At 40.4% G+C, this 17,039-nt stretch overlaps 1 protein-coding gene across 1 annotated transcript in view; it reads right to left on the bottom strand.

Annotated features, from left to right (window-relative positions):
* Window positions 1-6,365: 6,365 nt before the first annotated feature.
* Window positions 6,366-17,039, bottom strand: part of LOC311444995 (myosin-7-like) — a 45,903-nt gene continuing 35,229 nt past the window's right edge. The window contains exons 34-42 of the mRNA XM_084536558.1: window positions 16,611-16,726; window positions 14,314-14,506; window positions 13,453-13,656; window positions 12,318-12,443; window positions 10,767-10,937; window positions 10,181-10,285; window positions 8,963-9,058; window positions 8,328-8,465; window positions 6,366-6,516 (exon numbers count right to left, since the gene is read on the bottom strand). Coding sequence (XP_084392684.1) covers window positions 6,499-6,516; window positions 8,328-8,465; window positions 8,963-9,058; window positions 10,181-10,285; window positions 10,767-10,937; window positions 12,318-12,443; window positions 13,453-13,656; window positions 14,314-14,506; window positions 16,611-16,726 — 1,167 coding nt within the window. The 3' untranslated portion in view covers window positions 6,366-6,498. The remainder of the gene's footprint in view (window positions 6,517-8,327; window positions 8,466-8,962; window positions 9,059-10,180; window positions 10,286-10,766; window positions 10,938-12,317; window positions 12,444-13,452; window positions 13,657-14,313; window positions 14,507-16,610; window positions 16,727-17,039) is intronic.

Here is a 17,039-nt window from a genome sequence, read left to right as displayed (position 1 = left end):
CTCTGCTATGTGGGAACACAACAAACTAAAACAGAAGTGGAAGTTGAGCTGCATGTGCAAGGTCAGTAAGATAACAAAAGTGCTTGGATGATGCTAGTAGAAACCGGATAACACCCACAGATTGTCTGACATGATTTCTTACATGGTATTGAAATCCTCCGGTGGAACAGAGCACCTCCTGGGCCTGTTGGTGTTCTCTTTGTCTCTGGAGAAATGTAACAAGTTAAAAAATCACAGTGCAGCATTGCTTCTGATAACCTACTGCACAGTGACTTCCAAAGGGCAGTTGGTGTACCTAAGTCATAAAACATCATACGGCTTTTTAGAACAGTATAGACCACAGCATTAACAATAAGTACTGCCATTCTTTCTCCTGAAACCACTTTAAATTTTGTTTTCTGTTGTGCTTATTCTCCCCAGTGTCATTTCAAAAGACCAATCACTTCAACTTGGAAAGGATTTGAAAATAATAGGACTGCTGTGTGTTTTTGTTTGTTTTAATCTAGTTGCCTCTTATTATGCACTGGAGTACCACAAGAACGACGCAGAAAGGATGCTGACATGCTCTGCCTTTCTTACGTATCCAGAACCAAATATAACTTGGGTAATAGGCAATAAACCCATCCAAGAAACACGTCGTGAGGAAACCAGGGATGGCATTCTCTATTCTCTTCAAAGTCACCAGAGCATTATAACCACATCTGATCCTTACTCCTGTCATATTCATCTCCCTCAAGGGAGGTGGACTGCTGAATGGAGGATGAAAGGTAGGAATAAAGGGAAGCCTCTTCCTGCAACATTATGGAGTGCGATGGCTGGGTTCTGAGCCCAGTTAAATCCACTACACTGCAGTGGGGCAGCATGGGTATGGCATAATGCAAGAGGTTGCATCATCATCCTCTTAGAAACTCCTCAGTTACAATTACAAGCCAGCACAAGTCCAAGAAGTAGGGAAAGGAGGGGGTAGCTCACATTTCTGTAAGTTTGCTTTACTCTCAATGTTTTTTCTGTATCAGTTTCACATTTCAAGGGACGCATAATGATCAAACTTCACACTGTCAAAAACATAATGAACTCAGACAAAATATGTGGAAAGCGTTATATGAGGTAGTGATGTTTTTTGTTCTTGATGTGTATGTTTTTTTGTCTATTCTCCACCTTGTGCCAGAGTGTTCAGTACCATTCAATCCTTTCTTCTTACTTCTCTTGAAGTGCAGTCTTAAGTACCCAGGTGCAGCATGTGGGGTGCATGGGAGTGAAGAACAGCAGCACTGCTTATGTTTGGGCAAACTGCAGCTGATCTTGTTATTTAATGGAAAACCGAGATACGAAAATTACAGTCTCCATTTTGTCTCAAGCAATCCCAAGCATTCTCTGGAAATTCAGATACTGGTACTTTTCATTCCCTCACGTATCTTAGGAAGTATTTTTAATTGGATCAAGAGGAATGCAAGAGCAGTTCCCTTATTGGATATGCACGGCTGCCTCCATTGCTCAGATTTCTTCCTGAAGTGTACCCAGTACACACTCAGCTCTTAACCCACTGCATATGCTTCAGAACAAGGGTGGTGTTTTTAATTTACGTACCTTCTGACTCTGGAAGGTTTCAACTACGGTATCAGAGCAGGTAACAAGTGCACCAGAAATGTCTGTTCTGTTAATCTGCCTTTCCAAGTCACAAGTGGAAAAGGTACATTTCATTACAGCGTTGTTTAAATTCCCCTGCATCTGTCTGCTGTCTCGCTGAAACATTTTTGAGAATATATTGCTTTCCTGTTCCTTATATAATAGCAGCTCTGGGTACTGTTTCATTTTTCCTAATGGTTTTCAGCACCACACCTCTGCTTATTTGGATCCATGCACAGAAACCAAGTGTGGTTATACTATGTCAAAATAATATATTATACTTCCCTTCCAGCAGACTGCCAGCCACCATAGCCTCCTGTTTTTTCCCTTGCTTGTAGCAGATCTCTGCAGTTAAATAGATAGTTGTGCTATGATGTTAATTTGTCCCATACTAGTATTTTATTGGATCATTAGCTGTTAGTTCCACTTACCTGCCCATCACTAGGTCAAATCAGTTCTGTTAGTCAGTCCCTCATAGTCCCCCAGATTAGGTGAGAAATAGCAAAATGAAAATAAATTCAAGTTTAACAATTATATGTTGTTACTAATTAGATTTTTTTTTTAAAATGTATATATGATCAGTTTGTATTTAAAAATCTTTAAATTCTTCTAGAAGAATACTGTGATGTTTGAATAGGATATCAAAACAATGGAGTATAATTTGAAATGTTTGTGTTGTACTAATTGGTGAAAAAACTAACCATCCTTGATAATATTTTCTAAACCAATTACAGTGTTTTGTAATTGTCTGTTTCAGACCAACTGGCAAAAGCAGAAGGAAGTAGCATTGCCATTCCTTGTGAATTCAGCAGTGACACTTTACACAGAGAGGGCATCAGTGTTGTCTGGATACTAAACAGAAATTCAGTGACCTCAGTCCTGGCTGCCTTCAATGGTACCTCTCACTCTTACCAGCCTCGAGTCCGGATTAACCAAAGTGACTTTTCACTGCTATTGAGTGATCTTACCACAAGTGACAGTGGAGAATATCTCTGTAACATGTCAACACCTCACTACACAAAACTCACTGTGAGAACTTTGGAAGTTGGTAAGTTGCTGCTCCTTCCCTATCAGAGGGTGGGGACAAATGAGGGGAGTACAGGGCCAGAGTCAACCAGAAATCTGTGAAATACTGAAAAACATTAAGACATATGTATTTAAAGACTTCTTTCTTTCTTCAAAGCACAGAGGGCTGTGCAGCTGAGAGCACAAAGAAACTTATGGACTCATATCCTAAATGCTGTGTTGGTAGCAAATACTCTCTTTAAAGGTGGGAGGGAGATGAAGGCATGCCCATAGAAGTGGTACAATTTTTATTCTGCAGAAGAAACCTTGTTGAGAAAAGCATGTAGTTGTTATTGTCAAAGCTTTAATTCTACACAGCAGGCCTTTTTTACACTTGGAAATATGTATGTTTGTATGTATGCCTTCCTTTTTACGAACTGTAGTAAACATCCAGCTGTGAAGTCTTAGTTACAGTTATTTCATTATCTCTGGTTTCAAGCAGACTTAGGATTAACTTCTCTATCTATTGAAAACTCTTACTTGAGGTTAAAAAAAAAATGACTCCAGCTTTTTAAAAACATAGTGTAAACAAATTACAGAGTTTTTCAAAAATAGCGTGCTGTTTGGGGTGGTGCCTCTTGAACTCTCCGTTCAAAGGGAATGGAAAAAAACAAAACCACATTCAAGCAGTAGCAAGTAGGCATCCATTAAATGCAATCAACTAAAAGACAGAGAACTAATATACGGCACCTCCATTATTGTTTTAAAAAAGAAGAAAGCTTGAGACAGTCTGCAGAATGTGAAACACAGAGGCAACATAGCAAAAATGGGACTAGAGTAAGTTATAACACCTGGATATTTGTCTTCCCTTCCTTCCCCACCACAGCTTGGTTTCTGTCTGAAACTATAGGGTGTTCTAAATGGCAGCGACTATACACATGGTATATATATGAAGGAGGGGAGTTAGTGTAAAGAAAACTGTTGAGTCAGACAAACATACCTCCTTGAAGCTCAAATTCCAGCATGTTCGTCCTTGTCCCGTAAACCTAAGTTTATGGCGGAGTGTAGAATTTTCCAAAAAAACTTTTTTGAACAAGATGCGGCAGTGGAAAGGAAACCTGAAATAGAAGAACTGTAGATGAACAAATGAGTCCTTCAAATGTGAGTGTTCTCATATTGATGAAAGGAGCTGAAACAATGCTGCCTAGAACCAGAGCCAACCTCGGCTAGATGGGCTTTTATGTCCTGTGGAATCTGTTGGTACCACCCACTTCTGCAAATCGGGAGTACGGTTAATGGCATTAAGCACTGTACCTGGAAGCAGCATTTACCCACCTGAGAACTTAGTTGATTATCAACAGGACTTGTATAAGAAGTTCTCAAATCATATTTAATGAGAAAACAGTTTTCTATCAGCACAGTTAAGTAAAGCAATTGGCTTTTACCCATTCACCCTTAATTCATTAAAGTATCCTTTTGAAATCTTCACTTATAGGATGGGTCATGTAACTTGACCATTGTATCAGTACCATTAACAATAAATGGAAATGTTCTCCCTTCATCATAGCTATGAGATTATAAGTAAGAGAAAAATCATAATTTTGATGTAAGTATCAAATAGCAATGAATAACAATGAATAATTGAATATAAAATATCACAGATTAATATTCACTATTATTCAATAAGTTTTTGAGTTCCTGTTTAACAGTTTGGAATTTGTATTTCCATAGAACATTCAGATACCTCTTGGATAACTGTGACAACAGTTGTAGTGGTGGTGATAGTACTGGCGGTGATAGGACTGGCAGCGATAGGGGTCTATCTTTGTCGCAAGGTATGTACAAACATTATGGTATTTACTTTTGAGCATACTATTAAGCTGAATTTCAGACCTTGAATGTTTGACCAAAACAGATTTGATTTTCATGGCATAAAGGATGCAAACAACACTGAAAAACTTAGAATAATGAACCTCAGCTTAAGTAAACTGCCCTATTTTTTTTTCTGTATTCTATGTCCAAAAAGCCCTCTTTAGTACATCTAGACAATAGTATTTTAGTTGTAACAATGCTAACATGCCCTTTCCTTGACCAAATTGCTCTCCTGCACTCTATAAAAAGATGAAAAAAATTGATTACCTGTCACAAATACTTGCTGATAGCTTGCTTTGAAAATAATTAAACATTTTTTGTAATTTTCTCTCACTTTTATTTAAGACAAACAAAACCAGTGAAGATCCCCAAACAATGGGCTGTACTAGCATTCATTTGGGCCCAAATTATCACTTCAGCTCTGTCCAACTTCAAAATTCAACGAAGCTTGTTTGTGTAAAGACATGCAAATTGCTTTGTTTGGGAGACTGCTGTGACCATATAGCCTCTAATCTCGTCTCTCTGTACATCTGTCCTATTTACTAGTGCTACCAAGTCAGAAGGACATATGGTTCTCCCCCTGATAGATTAATAGAACCAATACCTTTGAGATGAAGCTGTTTCATTTAAAGAACTTAAGCAAGATGAATATATATTGGGACCTGTTGAAACCTTCAACATATAATTGGAGAAAGCAGAATAATTTACAAGTTAACATTGCTCTGTTTATGTTTATGAAAACTAAATGGAAGAAACGGGAATGCTGCTGCCCTTTTATGTACATGTTTATTTCATTCAGCTGATGTTAAAATAGAAGATAGTGACTTACCTCTAACATGAGTATGTCTTGTTCTGTTCCTACTGGGGGGTTAGTTTTATGCATCAGTAGTTCTCATGGATGTTTTTGTTTTAAATAGAGAATCGGGATCACTACAAGATGCAAGGGATCAGGAGTGGTATAAGCACTTTGACATACCAAAAACACCTGTCTGCACAAACACAAAAACTACTGAGAATGCTGCTGAAATACAAGCTTGAGCAGAGGAGTTCCTTCGTCTTCCCTATTGAATTACACTAAGAACCAAGTGGAAATGCAATCATCTGAACAACAATAACAAACAAGTAAACTGACAAAGAACATATACAAGTCAATTGACATTTGTATATGAGGAGTCTGTGTGAAGAACCGGCATGCGAGTGTACTAAAAGGACGATGAAAAAGTGTCACACAAGGTTGAGTTTTGAGTGTCGGTGGACTTTGGGTTTGTTTTTGGACTATGAGGGGAAGAGAGGGCTTACTGTTTTGCACTTCGCTGAGTATTGTAATTCCAGTTCCATGACAACTCTTCCCTTTGTTTTCAGTTTTGACATTGAAATGTTTTAAAAGAATGCTATTTATGAGCCAGGGGCAGTCCTTATGGGATGAGTCCCTCAGCAGCATCTCTTAGGCCCCTTGAGCAGATGGAGAACAAAAATGCTTCCACTGATACTAGTGGAAGTTTCTGAACTGACCATTTGCATTAAAGTTAGTTTCTGCTGTCCTAAAAAAAAAAAGGTGTAGCCTTTGACTGGCAGGACAGCTAGAAGCTGGGCTATCCCAGCTTTTAGGGCTGTCCCCTACACAGGTTTAATCCAGAGTGCTTTAACAATCTGCACATGAAGGATGTGGGACTGTGAAACGTGACTGGATTTGCCCTTGGGTTTGATTTCATCATTTGCCCTTAGGTTTGATTTCATCTGCCAATTAGGATTTGTTCCAACATAATGAAGTGGGTTGTTGGCAGTGTGTAATCTTGTATTGATCCCTGGGGCTTGACAAAACAGAAATACATAGAAATGAATGTAATCCACTACAGAGTCTCTTTGGGTTTTCACTTGACATTTATTTCTGTAAGTGCTTTTTCTTTTTTTTTTTTTTTTTTTTCCCATACACCTGCTTTTGGTTATGCCTGATTATATGAAACATCTTCTCATATTTGTCAGCTTGGACTGCACTTACTCCTCTTCATGAACCTGAAATGCAATTGAGAGAGATAGTACACAACTGTTAAAATTAAACTGTTACATTTAAACTGCTAGAAATTAAAATTACATTGTTGAATTTGAACTCTTTAACAGTTTAATTAAAATTAAACTTTTAAAAACTGTTCAAGTTTTACAGGGGGGTTTAGAGTTCAAGTTTACATGTAAACGACAGAAGTTTCTGTTAACTAACGCTTCTGCTTCCTAGCATTGCCAGCTTGTGTCTGAAATACACTAACACTAAATGGATGTACCATATTGAATTTAGCCGTCATTTTGAGTCTTACTTCAGCTAAGAAGACAGGCTTCTTGTTCTTATGCTAAGATGTGCATCATCCCTTTGACAGCAGAGGATTTCTATAGAGCCCTCTTGCAATACATGATGTTGTTTGCTCTGAATGACACATCCTTTCAAAAGTATGAACATACTTTTGAACATACACAAACATGAATAGCCGTAGTAGAGAAGGTATTTTTAGGGCTACGCTATTAAAAAAAAAAAAAAAAAGTCTTTCCAATGCCTTTCTCTTCCTAAAGGAGTTGTTGTTCACTGATTTTTGGGACAGCATTCGTTATCTGAACAAGTGCCCACTTCTCTATGACTTCTGCAGTTATGAGGCAGAAGGAGGTGCTAGGAAAATACAGGGAATGAACTACAGTCTACAAAGTACAATAAATGATTCTCATGATTTACCTATTTTAGTGTCTGAGCCTTGGGAAATTAGGAGGTTTTTTTTGGGGGGGAAGGAGGAGGTGGAAAAAAATTGAAGAAAAACATGGAAATTTTTCCTCTTAAAGCCTACAAAACTTCATGTGAGTTTCAGTTGCAGTACTGCTTCCATCACGTGCAAATGCACGAGACCAGATGTTCATCTAGTTTTAATGTAGATGGTGGAGCTACAGGAATTAATTTCAACTAGAGGTGATTTTTTAGTCCAATATAAAAGCAGAAATTTCCTCCCACAGAATTGTGGATAAAGTAGAGAGAAGGGATCAAGTGGTATGGAAATAGCTAAATGATTACAGAAAGGTTTCTTTTATGTCACTTGACTGTGGAGCTGTACCCCCATTAAACTTACTTGCTATTAAGTATGGGAGTTTACATTACATTTGTAAATGAAATAGATAAAGCAATGACCCAGCTCCTCTTTCTGTCTTTCCTACAAATAGCAGCACCAGTCTTCCTTGCTGAGGTTGCCATCAGGCAAGCATAGACAAGCAAGGGTTTGCTTTCAGTTCCAGACCACGTTCCTAGGCACCTTTTAGTTTCATCTGTATTACTCTACTACCATTCCGATCAAGTGCAAAACACCACAAATATACTTCTAGTTACTAATTACTTCCCAGCATCCAAGTGACTAATGACTACTATTTTCATCAAGCTCTTCAATTCAATACAATTTTTGAAAGAGCACTCTTAAAGTATCTGGCAATCGGCTAGTGCAGTAATCCCCCGGCTTTATTACATAGGTAGAAACCTACATCAGACAGAGTGAGAGAGATGGAGCTTTTAAATATCCCATGTAAAAAGACAGTTTGGCAACTTCTGGATGCTGAGCGGAGAGGTTAAGTGACACCATCGAGAGAACAGAGATTTCATTTTGTATAAGCAACAAATTGCTGTCCTAAAGATTTACTGTAACATTAAAACAAAGGGTTGACTGAAACTAAAAAAAAAAGTTAGTAAACAACTATTTATTCTAGTCCATATTACTTGAGGAGATGCAACAAATCTTCCTGTATACATAGCATGTGCCATCGTCATTAACCTGTCACATTTGCTCCATATGGTAGAACCATACCTTTTTCATGCCAATATCTCTCGACTTGCTCCTCAGCTTATTAACTTGAGATTCAGCTATTTCAGCCCTTTCTTCAGCATCATCCAGATCATGTTGCTGTTTTCTGTACTTGGAAAGGTACAGATTGGCTTGTGCTTCCTGGTGAGAGAAAATAGTACAGCCGATTTCCTCCAGTCCACGTGAAGCAAAGCCTTCCATTTCAAGCAGGACAGAAGTGCTCAACATGAATAATCAACACTTCTATGGGAACCACTAGACTCTTGGAGGGATGAGGGTTTTTGTTTGTTTGAGGGTTTGTTGTTTGCAGTGGCACTCTTCATTTCAAGTGAACGGGGAGGATTTCAACGTGTCTCCTGGGGGACTAGCCAGAAGAAAAGGTCTTTCCTGTTCCTCCCCTTCCCTCCACCCCCTGCAAATTACACTCCAATCTTAAGATAAAATGGAATACCTTAATGTAATCAACACAAATGCTATATACTATGTATATAAATACATTTATAAATAAAGAGTTTGTATAAATACAAATAGTAATACACACAAATTCGGTACTTGTACTAAAAACTTTTGCCGATTAAAGATTGTGGTCATAGGGTAACGAATTTCTCAGAGGAAAAAAGGCCTAAATAGTCACTTACAGCTTCCTCTGCTTGGTGCTTGTAGCTCTTCACTTTTAGTTGTAGCTTATCAATCAGATCCTGCATCCGGGCCAGATTCTTCTTATCTTCTTCTGACTGTACCAAAACACCATCAGTTAGGTTAATAGTGTACAAAAGCATCTGTCAAATACTTATGGGTGACATATATATCATTTTACAAACACGTAGTTTAAAATATGAACCAGCCATATTGTGATCAACCTGTGTGTAGATGAGAAAAAAAAATCTGTAAGCTGAAGATTTGTGAGGGCCTGCTTGCTGAGGACTAAGAATAGCCTCCCTATTTATATGTATGTAAATATTGAGATACATACACACACATATACATGTATGCACACACATGTGTACACACAGAGTTCCTTGCTTGGCAGGTGAGGACCTCTCGTCATTATAGAGAGCGTCATTACTGAGTGAAACAGACCAATGGGCAGGCCTAAAATACGTGTAATTTGCATATTTTAAATTTTTGTTGGGGGCAGGCATTTCTGGCAAAATGATCCAGGTTTAAGCTGTCACAGTCCACAAACAGAAGGACCTGCTAATTCTGTGTGCCTGCGCTGCAGCACTGTCTTCTAAGAAAACAACCTCTGCACACACAAGTCAGAGTAAGACAACATGTAGGATGCTAAGTAATATCCTAAAGCAGATGGTTACGATTATCTGCTCAGGATTCATGTTGAAAGCAGGGGAAACAGTGCTCTGCGATGAAGACCTTTTCAAAAGGCAAGCAGCAACAGCAGCTGATAGTAAGCCTGCAGGAGGCTGAGACTACTACAGCAGTAGTAGTACTACACCCAGCAGTAGGTGACAGAGCCCTGGGACTGGGCAGCCCTATGCCGAGTGATGCACCAGAGTTAACTGACTCCTTATGGCTCTTTTTAGCAACACCAGCACAGCTGAGAGACATCTGAGCTCTTCCTTCTCTTGCAGTATGAATAGTCCTGTAAGCCTGCTCCATTTAGTACTGTGCTGAAACTGTCCAAATCCCAGCAATAGTAACCTAACACTGGTTACAATTCGTCAGGCAAGATGATGGTAGCACTAGGAAGATGTTCCTCCCATCCCTAAAGCTTCCTGCAATGAGAAAGCTCTGGGTAATGCCCTCCTTCATCCTTCACTGAAACACTGAAACAAATTCAGTCCCGGACAGGGAGAAAACATTTCTTTCCAGGGTGGTTACTACAGTCCTCGGCGTACCTGATAAGTCAGCTCTTTGATGCGCCTCTCAAACTTGCGGGCTCCTTTTTGGGCATCTGAATTGCGACGGAGTTCAGTCTCAAGTTCATTCTCCAGTTCACGAACCTGCAAAAAAGGAAAAAACCTTGCAATTATGCTACAAATATAAAGCAGAGGGTAACTTAGTTCACAGTTCAAGACATACTCATTTTCCTCAGCATCTTAATAGTGCTCAATGTGAGGAATAGATCAAAATGTAGACTTTTCATTCTATTTTTTCATAAATGTATTTAAGCTGTGCCAGCAGCCAAAGGACCCACTCAGAACTAGATGCTCTATATACACGTGCAAAGGCCAAGCAGAGGGTTTTCCTAGTTGTAGATGTCTTGCCTTTTTTTTTTTTTTTTTTTTTTTTTAATCAAGGGCTTGGTCACCTACTGTGCTACAACAGCTCACAGCTCACTATAACTGGATCTTGGAAGGGAAGGATGTGTCCAAGAGCTGCTCACCTGCATCTTTTGAACTTACCAGGCACCCCAAGGGCACCCACCCGCTCCCAAGTCTGTAAAGCAGCAGGTAGCAGTCCATAGTTTGATCACAAACTTACCCTGGATTCCAGTTTCTGGATCTGTTTCTTGCCACCTTTCAGGGCTATTTGTTCTGCCTCATCCAATCGTTTCTGGAGATCTTTAATGGTTTGTTCCATGTTCTTCTTCATTCTCTCTAAGTGAGCACTAGTATCTTGCTCTTTTTTAAGCTCCTCAGCCATCATTGCTGCCTGAAAAAACAACCAAACTTTACAACACTTCTGTCAGTCTGCTGAATTATGTCTCAGAAAATAGTGATAGAAGATCCATGTTGGATAATCCACTACTTGGCTCATTGGCTATACCTAATGCTGCCAAGAATAGATTGTGTATGTTTATCTCTCCTGGACAGAGAGAATGCTTTTTTTTTTTTTTTTTTTTTCTTTTTCCCCCCATATTCTAACACTGTGATTTAAGTCTTTGCTTGCTTGTATCCATGCTACACAATGTCCTCATTTATAATAGCTACAAGTAAACCTATGCCACTCACTGCAGGCATTTCACCCAGAACTTATTTAAAGTCTAATATTGGAATTTGATCTTGAATATTGCTTTGAAAGGTAGTGAATTTAAAAAAAATGGCAGACGAGTTTCCTGGCACAGCCATAGACAAAAGCTGCCTGAGCAGCTGTAACAGCACAGCAATTTCTGCAGTCTGTGCTGTGATAGGAAGCTCAGCTTCAGCATCTTACATATTCCCTGACCGTTCTCTAAGACTGGTAACAAGGGTGCCAATTAGCTCATGTCTGATCTGACATGTGTCCCTGCCTCCTAGAGCCATTTGCAGATTCTTGTATCCATCACTGAACATCCATCAGAAGACAGCAAGCACTGCAGTCCAGGCTGGAGCTGAATCAAGGACAGTCAGTGTCTTCTCTCTGGCAGGCAGTAACAGTACTGCCAGCTGAGAAGCAGTGAAGACCACGGTACAAGGATAGCTTCATCCAGGCACTCCAGACACAACTCACAGAAACATCCAGTTCTAGATTTTACTCTGTCTGCTGGTATGCTGTGATATGTCAGCCAAACTCTACGTTACTCCAGGTCTGTTGGAAAAGAAACTATACTAGTCCAAAAATGTCATCTTCCTGACAGGAAGAATGCACTCACTGTCTCTTCTTGGGAACTTCATCCTCATGTTTTTCTAATAGATGCCTCATTTTGGATTTGGGAATTGTACTCCTCACAGCAGATTCTATGCACACCTGGCGACCTGTTAGTGCTCGTTCTGTCTGAAGTATATAATATATATAATAAGTATATAATATATATAATAAGTATATATAGTCCAGGTATATAATCCACCCAATTCAAAGGTGACGTGACCTGAGACTTTGGGGATCAGTGGAATCTGCATTCTCAGGGAAAGTAAGAATAAAAAAAGATCAAGCAGAAGTATTTCCTTTCTCTTAACCTCTAGTCTGTTTACTTTTGTAGTTTCATCACCTGCCTCCAGATAACTGTGGAGCACTTCAGATATATCAGGTTTGTAACAGGTGCTTCGGAAATGCTGGGTTGTCCTAAGACAGTGTGGTACTGAAACAAACTGAGCAAGGAATGAGGCTACTTACATCTGTGATTGCTTTCTTAGCTTTTTCCTCTGCATTTCGGCACTCCTGGATTGATTCCTCCACTTCATTCTGCATCTGGGAAATGTCACCTTCCAGCTTCTTCTTCTGATTGATTAGGCTTGTGTTCTTTATAATGTTTTTCACAAAAGAAACAGTGGAAAATTAGGAAAAATGATTATTTGAGACATAACTTTTCTAAATACCATAGCACACAAAGGCTTAATGATTTTTGCAGCCCCTGGATTACACAGAGCAGTATTTAGGGAGGGAGGTCCACGTATGGGTTAAGGGTTGGCCTTTACTATGTCGCTTAGCTTCAGACTGAGGAAATATTACAAATACTTTCAATAACGTAAATATTCAAATTTCAATTCAGGCAAAATAATAAGCAAGAGGCTGAAACAGAAGCATGAATAAAGCAGTTCATCTTGGAAAAGTAATGATCCATTATCAGTTAGTCAATAAGGTGATTAAAACAAAAGTCCCACGTCAGACTGTTGAAGTATCACATGTGCTGAATATTACAAAATATTGCCAGCCTGTAGCTCATTTTCATCTCCTTCTGAATGTTGGTTGTTTGGTGAAGAGAAGATTGGGTTTTGCAGCAAAAGTGCTGGTGACTCAGGACATTTGCCTCCACAACCCTGTAAAAACAGCGGTGCCCATTGTGACCAAGTCCAAAGGGCTCTCTTAACGAAGACCTGATGTGGTAGAGCACGCTTTGCTGCTGTGCACAATGCACCTAGTGATCTTGAGGCATTGAAGTTTGCTTTGCTAAGTAATAACAGCACCTTGTGCAAACACTGCTGCTTTTCAAAGAAATACTTCCCTATCCCAGCCACAGCCTAATGAAAGCGGGAAGCTGGGTTTTTACAGCACCAAAGAAAGTAAGAAATAAAATTTATTCTTGTTATCTCCCATCCTTATATTTTCTGTGAACCGTTTAATGCAGTTGGTTGAGTCATCAGTTCCAGCTAACCTGACAGTAACGAGGTGGCATTCCTGCAGAGTGACTTATTTCCTCTACCATTTTCTACCTTGAAGGTGGGCAAGGAGTGTGTCTGCCTTATGACAGCAATGGACAAACAGTGTCAGTGCTTAACAGGCAAGGCTGTTTAACCCAGAAAAAGCCAACCTGAGTATGCAGCAGGTTCACACGTTCGGTGGCTTCCAGCAGCTCATGCTCTGCCAGCTTCCTTGCCCGTTCAGTCTGGTCCAGCAAAGCCCTCAGCTCATCCAGCTCCGACTGGAGAAGATTGTTCCTCCTGTCAGAGACTGCCAGCTGTTCCTTCAGGTCTTCATTCACATGCCCTGAGTCATCCAGCTGCACCTGAAGTTCCTATAACAAAGCAGACAGGTTTATACCAGTCCAAATGCATTTTGAGCCACTGTGCTTACATGAGAGGGCCACCTCTAGAAGTTCAGTGCTTCTTTATTCGAGAAAGGCTTCCTCCAGACCGTAATCTGAATAGCTTTTGTGGTATGTGATGCAAAGAGGGAAAAACCTGATCTGCAATCTGTCAGAACTAGTGCTTCTGCCCGAGGCAGAACCAGCTTCATAGCATGGGAGAGAGATGAGGCAGGCGATGACTTGAAAGGTCTCTTAGCAAGGCTCTTTAAACTACAACAACAAAAATTGCTTACGTCGAAGCACATTAGAAAGCTGAATATATACACACAATCTGTACTCTGGCTAACTAACACGCTCTCCACTTTTAAAGGCTTTGCAAGCTCACATGGAAATCAGATTTTCAGTACCTCATGCTGTAACTTTCTGCCCCAACGGGAAACTGTAGCCAGCAGGGGTTTTACACCTGGATCTCATCCCACTTGTATGCAAGTCTTGGAAGAGATCCACAGTTCAGTGTTCTCTCGTGTCAGAAGTGATCACTAAGGGCTTTTCCCGCATGTCCCTGAGAGTAGCTTCTCTTAATCACCATCACCGTTTTGCTGTGTGCTATGAAACCCGGCCTGGGACTGAGAGCTCTCAGAGTACCTTTATTTGTGTTTGCAGGACACGTGTTGACTTTGTTGCTTCTGCAGCATGCCTGTTGGCATGGCTGAGCTGGATTTCCATTTCATTGAGGTCCCCTTCCATCTTCTTCTTCAGCCGAATGGCCTCGTTTCTGCTCCGGGCTTCAGAATCAAGGGTGGACTGCAGTGAATCTATGGCGCGTTGCTGATTTCTCCTGGTATTGGAATAATGTAGAAGGGTCATTTAGAGTGAATGGACTCTGGGAAGTCCATTAATCTCTGGGAAGGAACACAGAACTACATGCAACAGTACTTCAACAGGTGTCTCGTTGCTAGAATCAGCAGTACATTCCTGAATGACATACATAGCATGGGTTTCTAGTGCCTCATTGCCATCTACCTGTCTGCTGTGTTTCACACCCTCAGATAACTCCTGATCTGCAATAACCTATAATATTAATCTCCCTCATTTCCTTTGTCAATATTACAGCAAGGATTTCCCTTAAAGCTCTCGTGAGCTCAAGCAAGTACAGCTTTGAACCTAGCAAGAAGCATTTCAAGCTTAGCTGTCACTTACCAAGTTATTTACCAAATCATTTACTTGGTTACTTTACATCTCGGCCTCTTTATGAAGGCATTATGGAATGAAATTAATCAAACTGCTGGTAGGTAGCTATGTTCAAGCCAATCATTCTAGGCACCCTGTATATAGTAAATGACACTGGCGAGATCCAATTTATCACATCTTAAAGTAGATGTTGAAACGTACATTTCTTATGCTCAATTATGACAAGAGTATTGCAAGAATAGAAATCTGCATTACAGACATCTACAATTAGAAGAGATTGAGCCCACTGTAATTAACAGGCTGCTCCCCATGTGAAAGGCCATTTACTGTCTATGTAAGAGATGGCAAAACAGAGACTGGTGCATTATTTTCCTCTAACAATCTCAACAGAGAGGCTTAGAAAACAACAACAACAAAAAAAACCCTGCAATTCTAGGCTCTGAGTCCGGTAGTACAGGTTTTGCCTTCCTGCAACCAGAAAGAAACTCAAAACACCAAATATGACTCACACAGTGAATTTTCTTCTCACTGCCAGCCGAGCTTTTCTGATTGCATAGGATTTCTGGGAAATCACCAAGTCAACAAGGAAAACCTTGAGGGTGTTATTGCTTAGGCAAGACACTGAACTGTGCCCTGCATTCCCAGGAGACACCACAGCTTGCCTGCTGAGCACTCTAAGCAGTCTAGAAGCAAAACATGCATGCGGCTGAGGCAGAAACACTAATTAGAATAGCCTGTTGGGATTTCTGTAATCCAGACATCTGCAGGACATCAGAAAATAGCACCAAAATCTTGTTTGTTTTTCTGAAGCAATTAACATGTTAATGCTTGTATCTGTTCTAGCCAAAGTGGACCTTTGGCCTCCCCTTTCCCTGGCCTTTACACTTCTAGCAAATAATGATGTGTTTCTTGGACTAATAACACTACAGCACGAAGTGGTTCAAGACCAGAGTTTCCTGAAGGACTGCACACACATTGCTAAAAATCTGACCCAGGATCAGTGTAACTCTGCAGACTAGAGATTGTGCTGCAGGGAGGAGGGGAGCGACAAAAGACATCATCCCTCTGCCATCTAATTGCTTTCCGTTTTTCCTGTTCATCCCTTTCACCTGCAAACTCCTTTCCTTCTATATTGACACTTCCTGTACCTCTGCAAGTCTCAGGGGTTACCCAAATGATGTACAGGTAACTGCAAGCTCCTCACATCCTCCCACAATCGGTGTAGCCACGACTGCATAAATTGACTGAATGCAGAGGTAAAGATTGCCTTTAGCCAACACCAGTTTGAGCACCACTGATTTTGCCTGTGGTTCCCCCCTTGGGAGGCACTCATCCTAGGGGATGGGAAGGAGGCAGCAGACTAGCTAGATGTGCTTGGCTCCATGCTGTAAACATGTAGGGTTTGCAGCTCATGGTCGTGTCCATGACTTTGGCTGTGCCAGCCAGCTGTTTACTGGTTACTTTGTGATGTGTCTGACGGGCTTACGTGTACACTGGCAGAACCTGGACTGACAGGAATATCTGAAGCAAGGAGAGGTAGTAGGTAGGACTAGTAAAGTAAAGAAAGGTAGTAGGATTACCCTGTGGCAAATAACCAGAGCTGCCTTCGTTCCTGATAGTGAGTATCAGCTTTTGCTGGTGTGTTTACCTGTGTTTTGTTTGACTGGCTTGGGTCTTGAGAATATTTCTGACCTTTTGAGATTTTCCCCTTAAAAATAAGAATTTAAAAATTATTTGTCTCTACACGGTACCTCATATTTTCCATTTCTTCATCCTTTTCTGTAAGTTTCCTTTCAAAATCAGCCTTAAGCTGAGAAAGTTCAAGCTGAAAACGAAGGGTCTTACTTTCTTCATGTTCCAAAGCTCCCTGAAACAGAAAACACCAAGACCTTGCAATTGCACCAATGATCCCTTCATGCTTTTCTCACTGCTCCCAGTAGCACAATTCCTTCCCTGCCCCTCTCTCTAAGCAAGGACATGAGCAAAACAACACATTTATCTGCCTTCTAATGCAAGCTGGCAGCTGGAAAATTGAGCAGCAAGCTCCTCAGAGTACAAATTGTCAAATAGTCCATGGCTCACAAAAAGATACATTATGCCTTGCCTGTATGGTTTTGATACCAACAAATGCATTCCCCTGGCACCCCAATACAGACACTCTCTGGAAATTCATGGGCTTG

Source organism: Aythya ferina, assembly GCF_964211825.1.
Source record: "Aythya ferina genome assembly, chromosome: 1".
NCBI classification, from domain to species: domain Eukaryota; kingdom Metazoa; phylum Chordata; class Aves; order Anseriformes; family Anatidae; genus Aythya; species Aythya ferina.
This window is presented reverse-complemented; position numbering and strand designations above follow the sequence as displayed.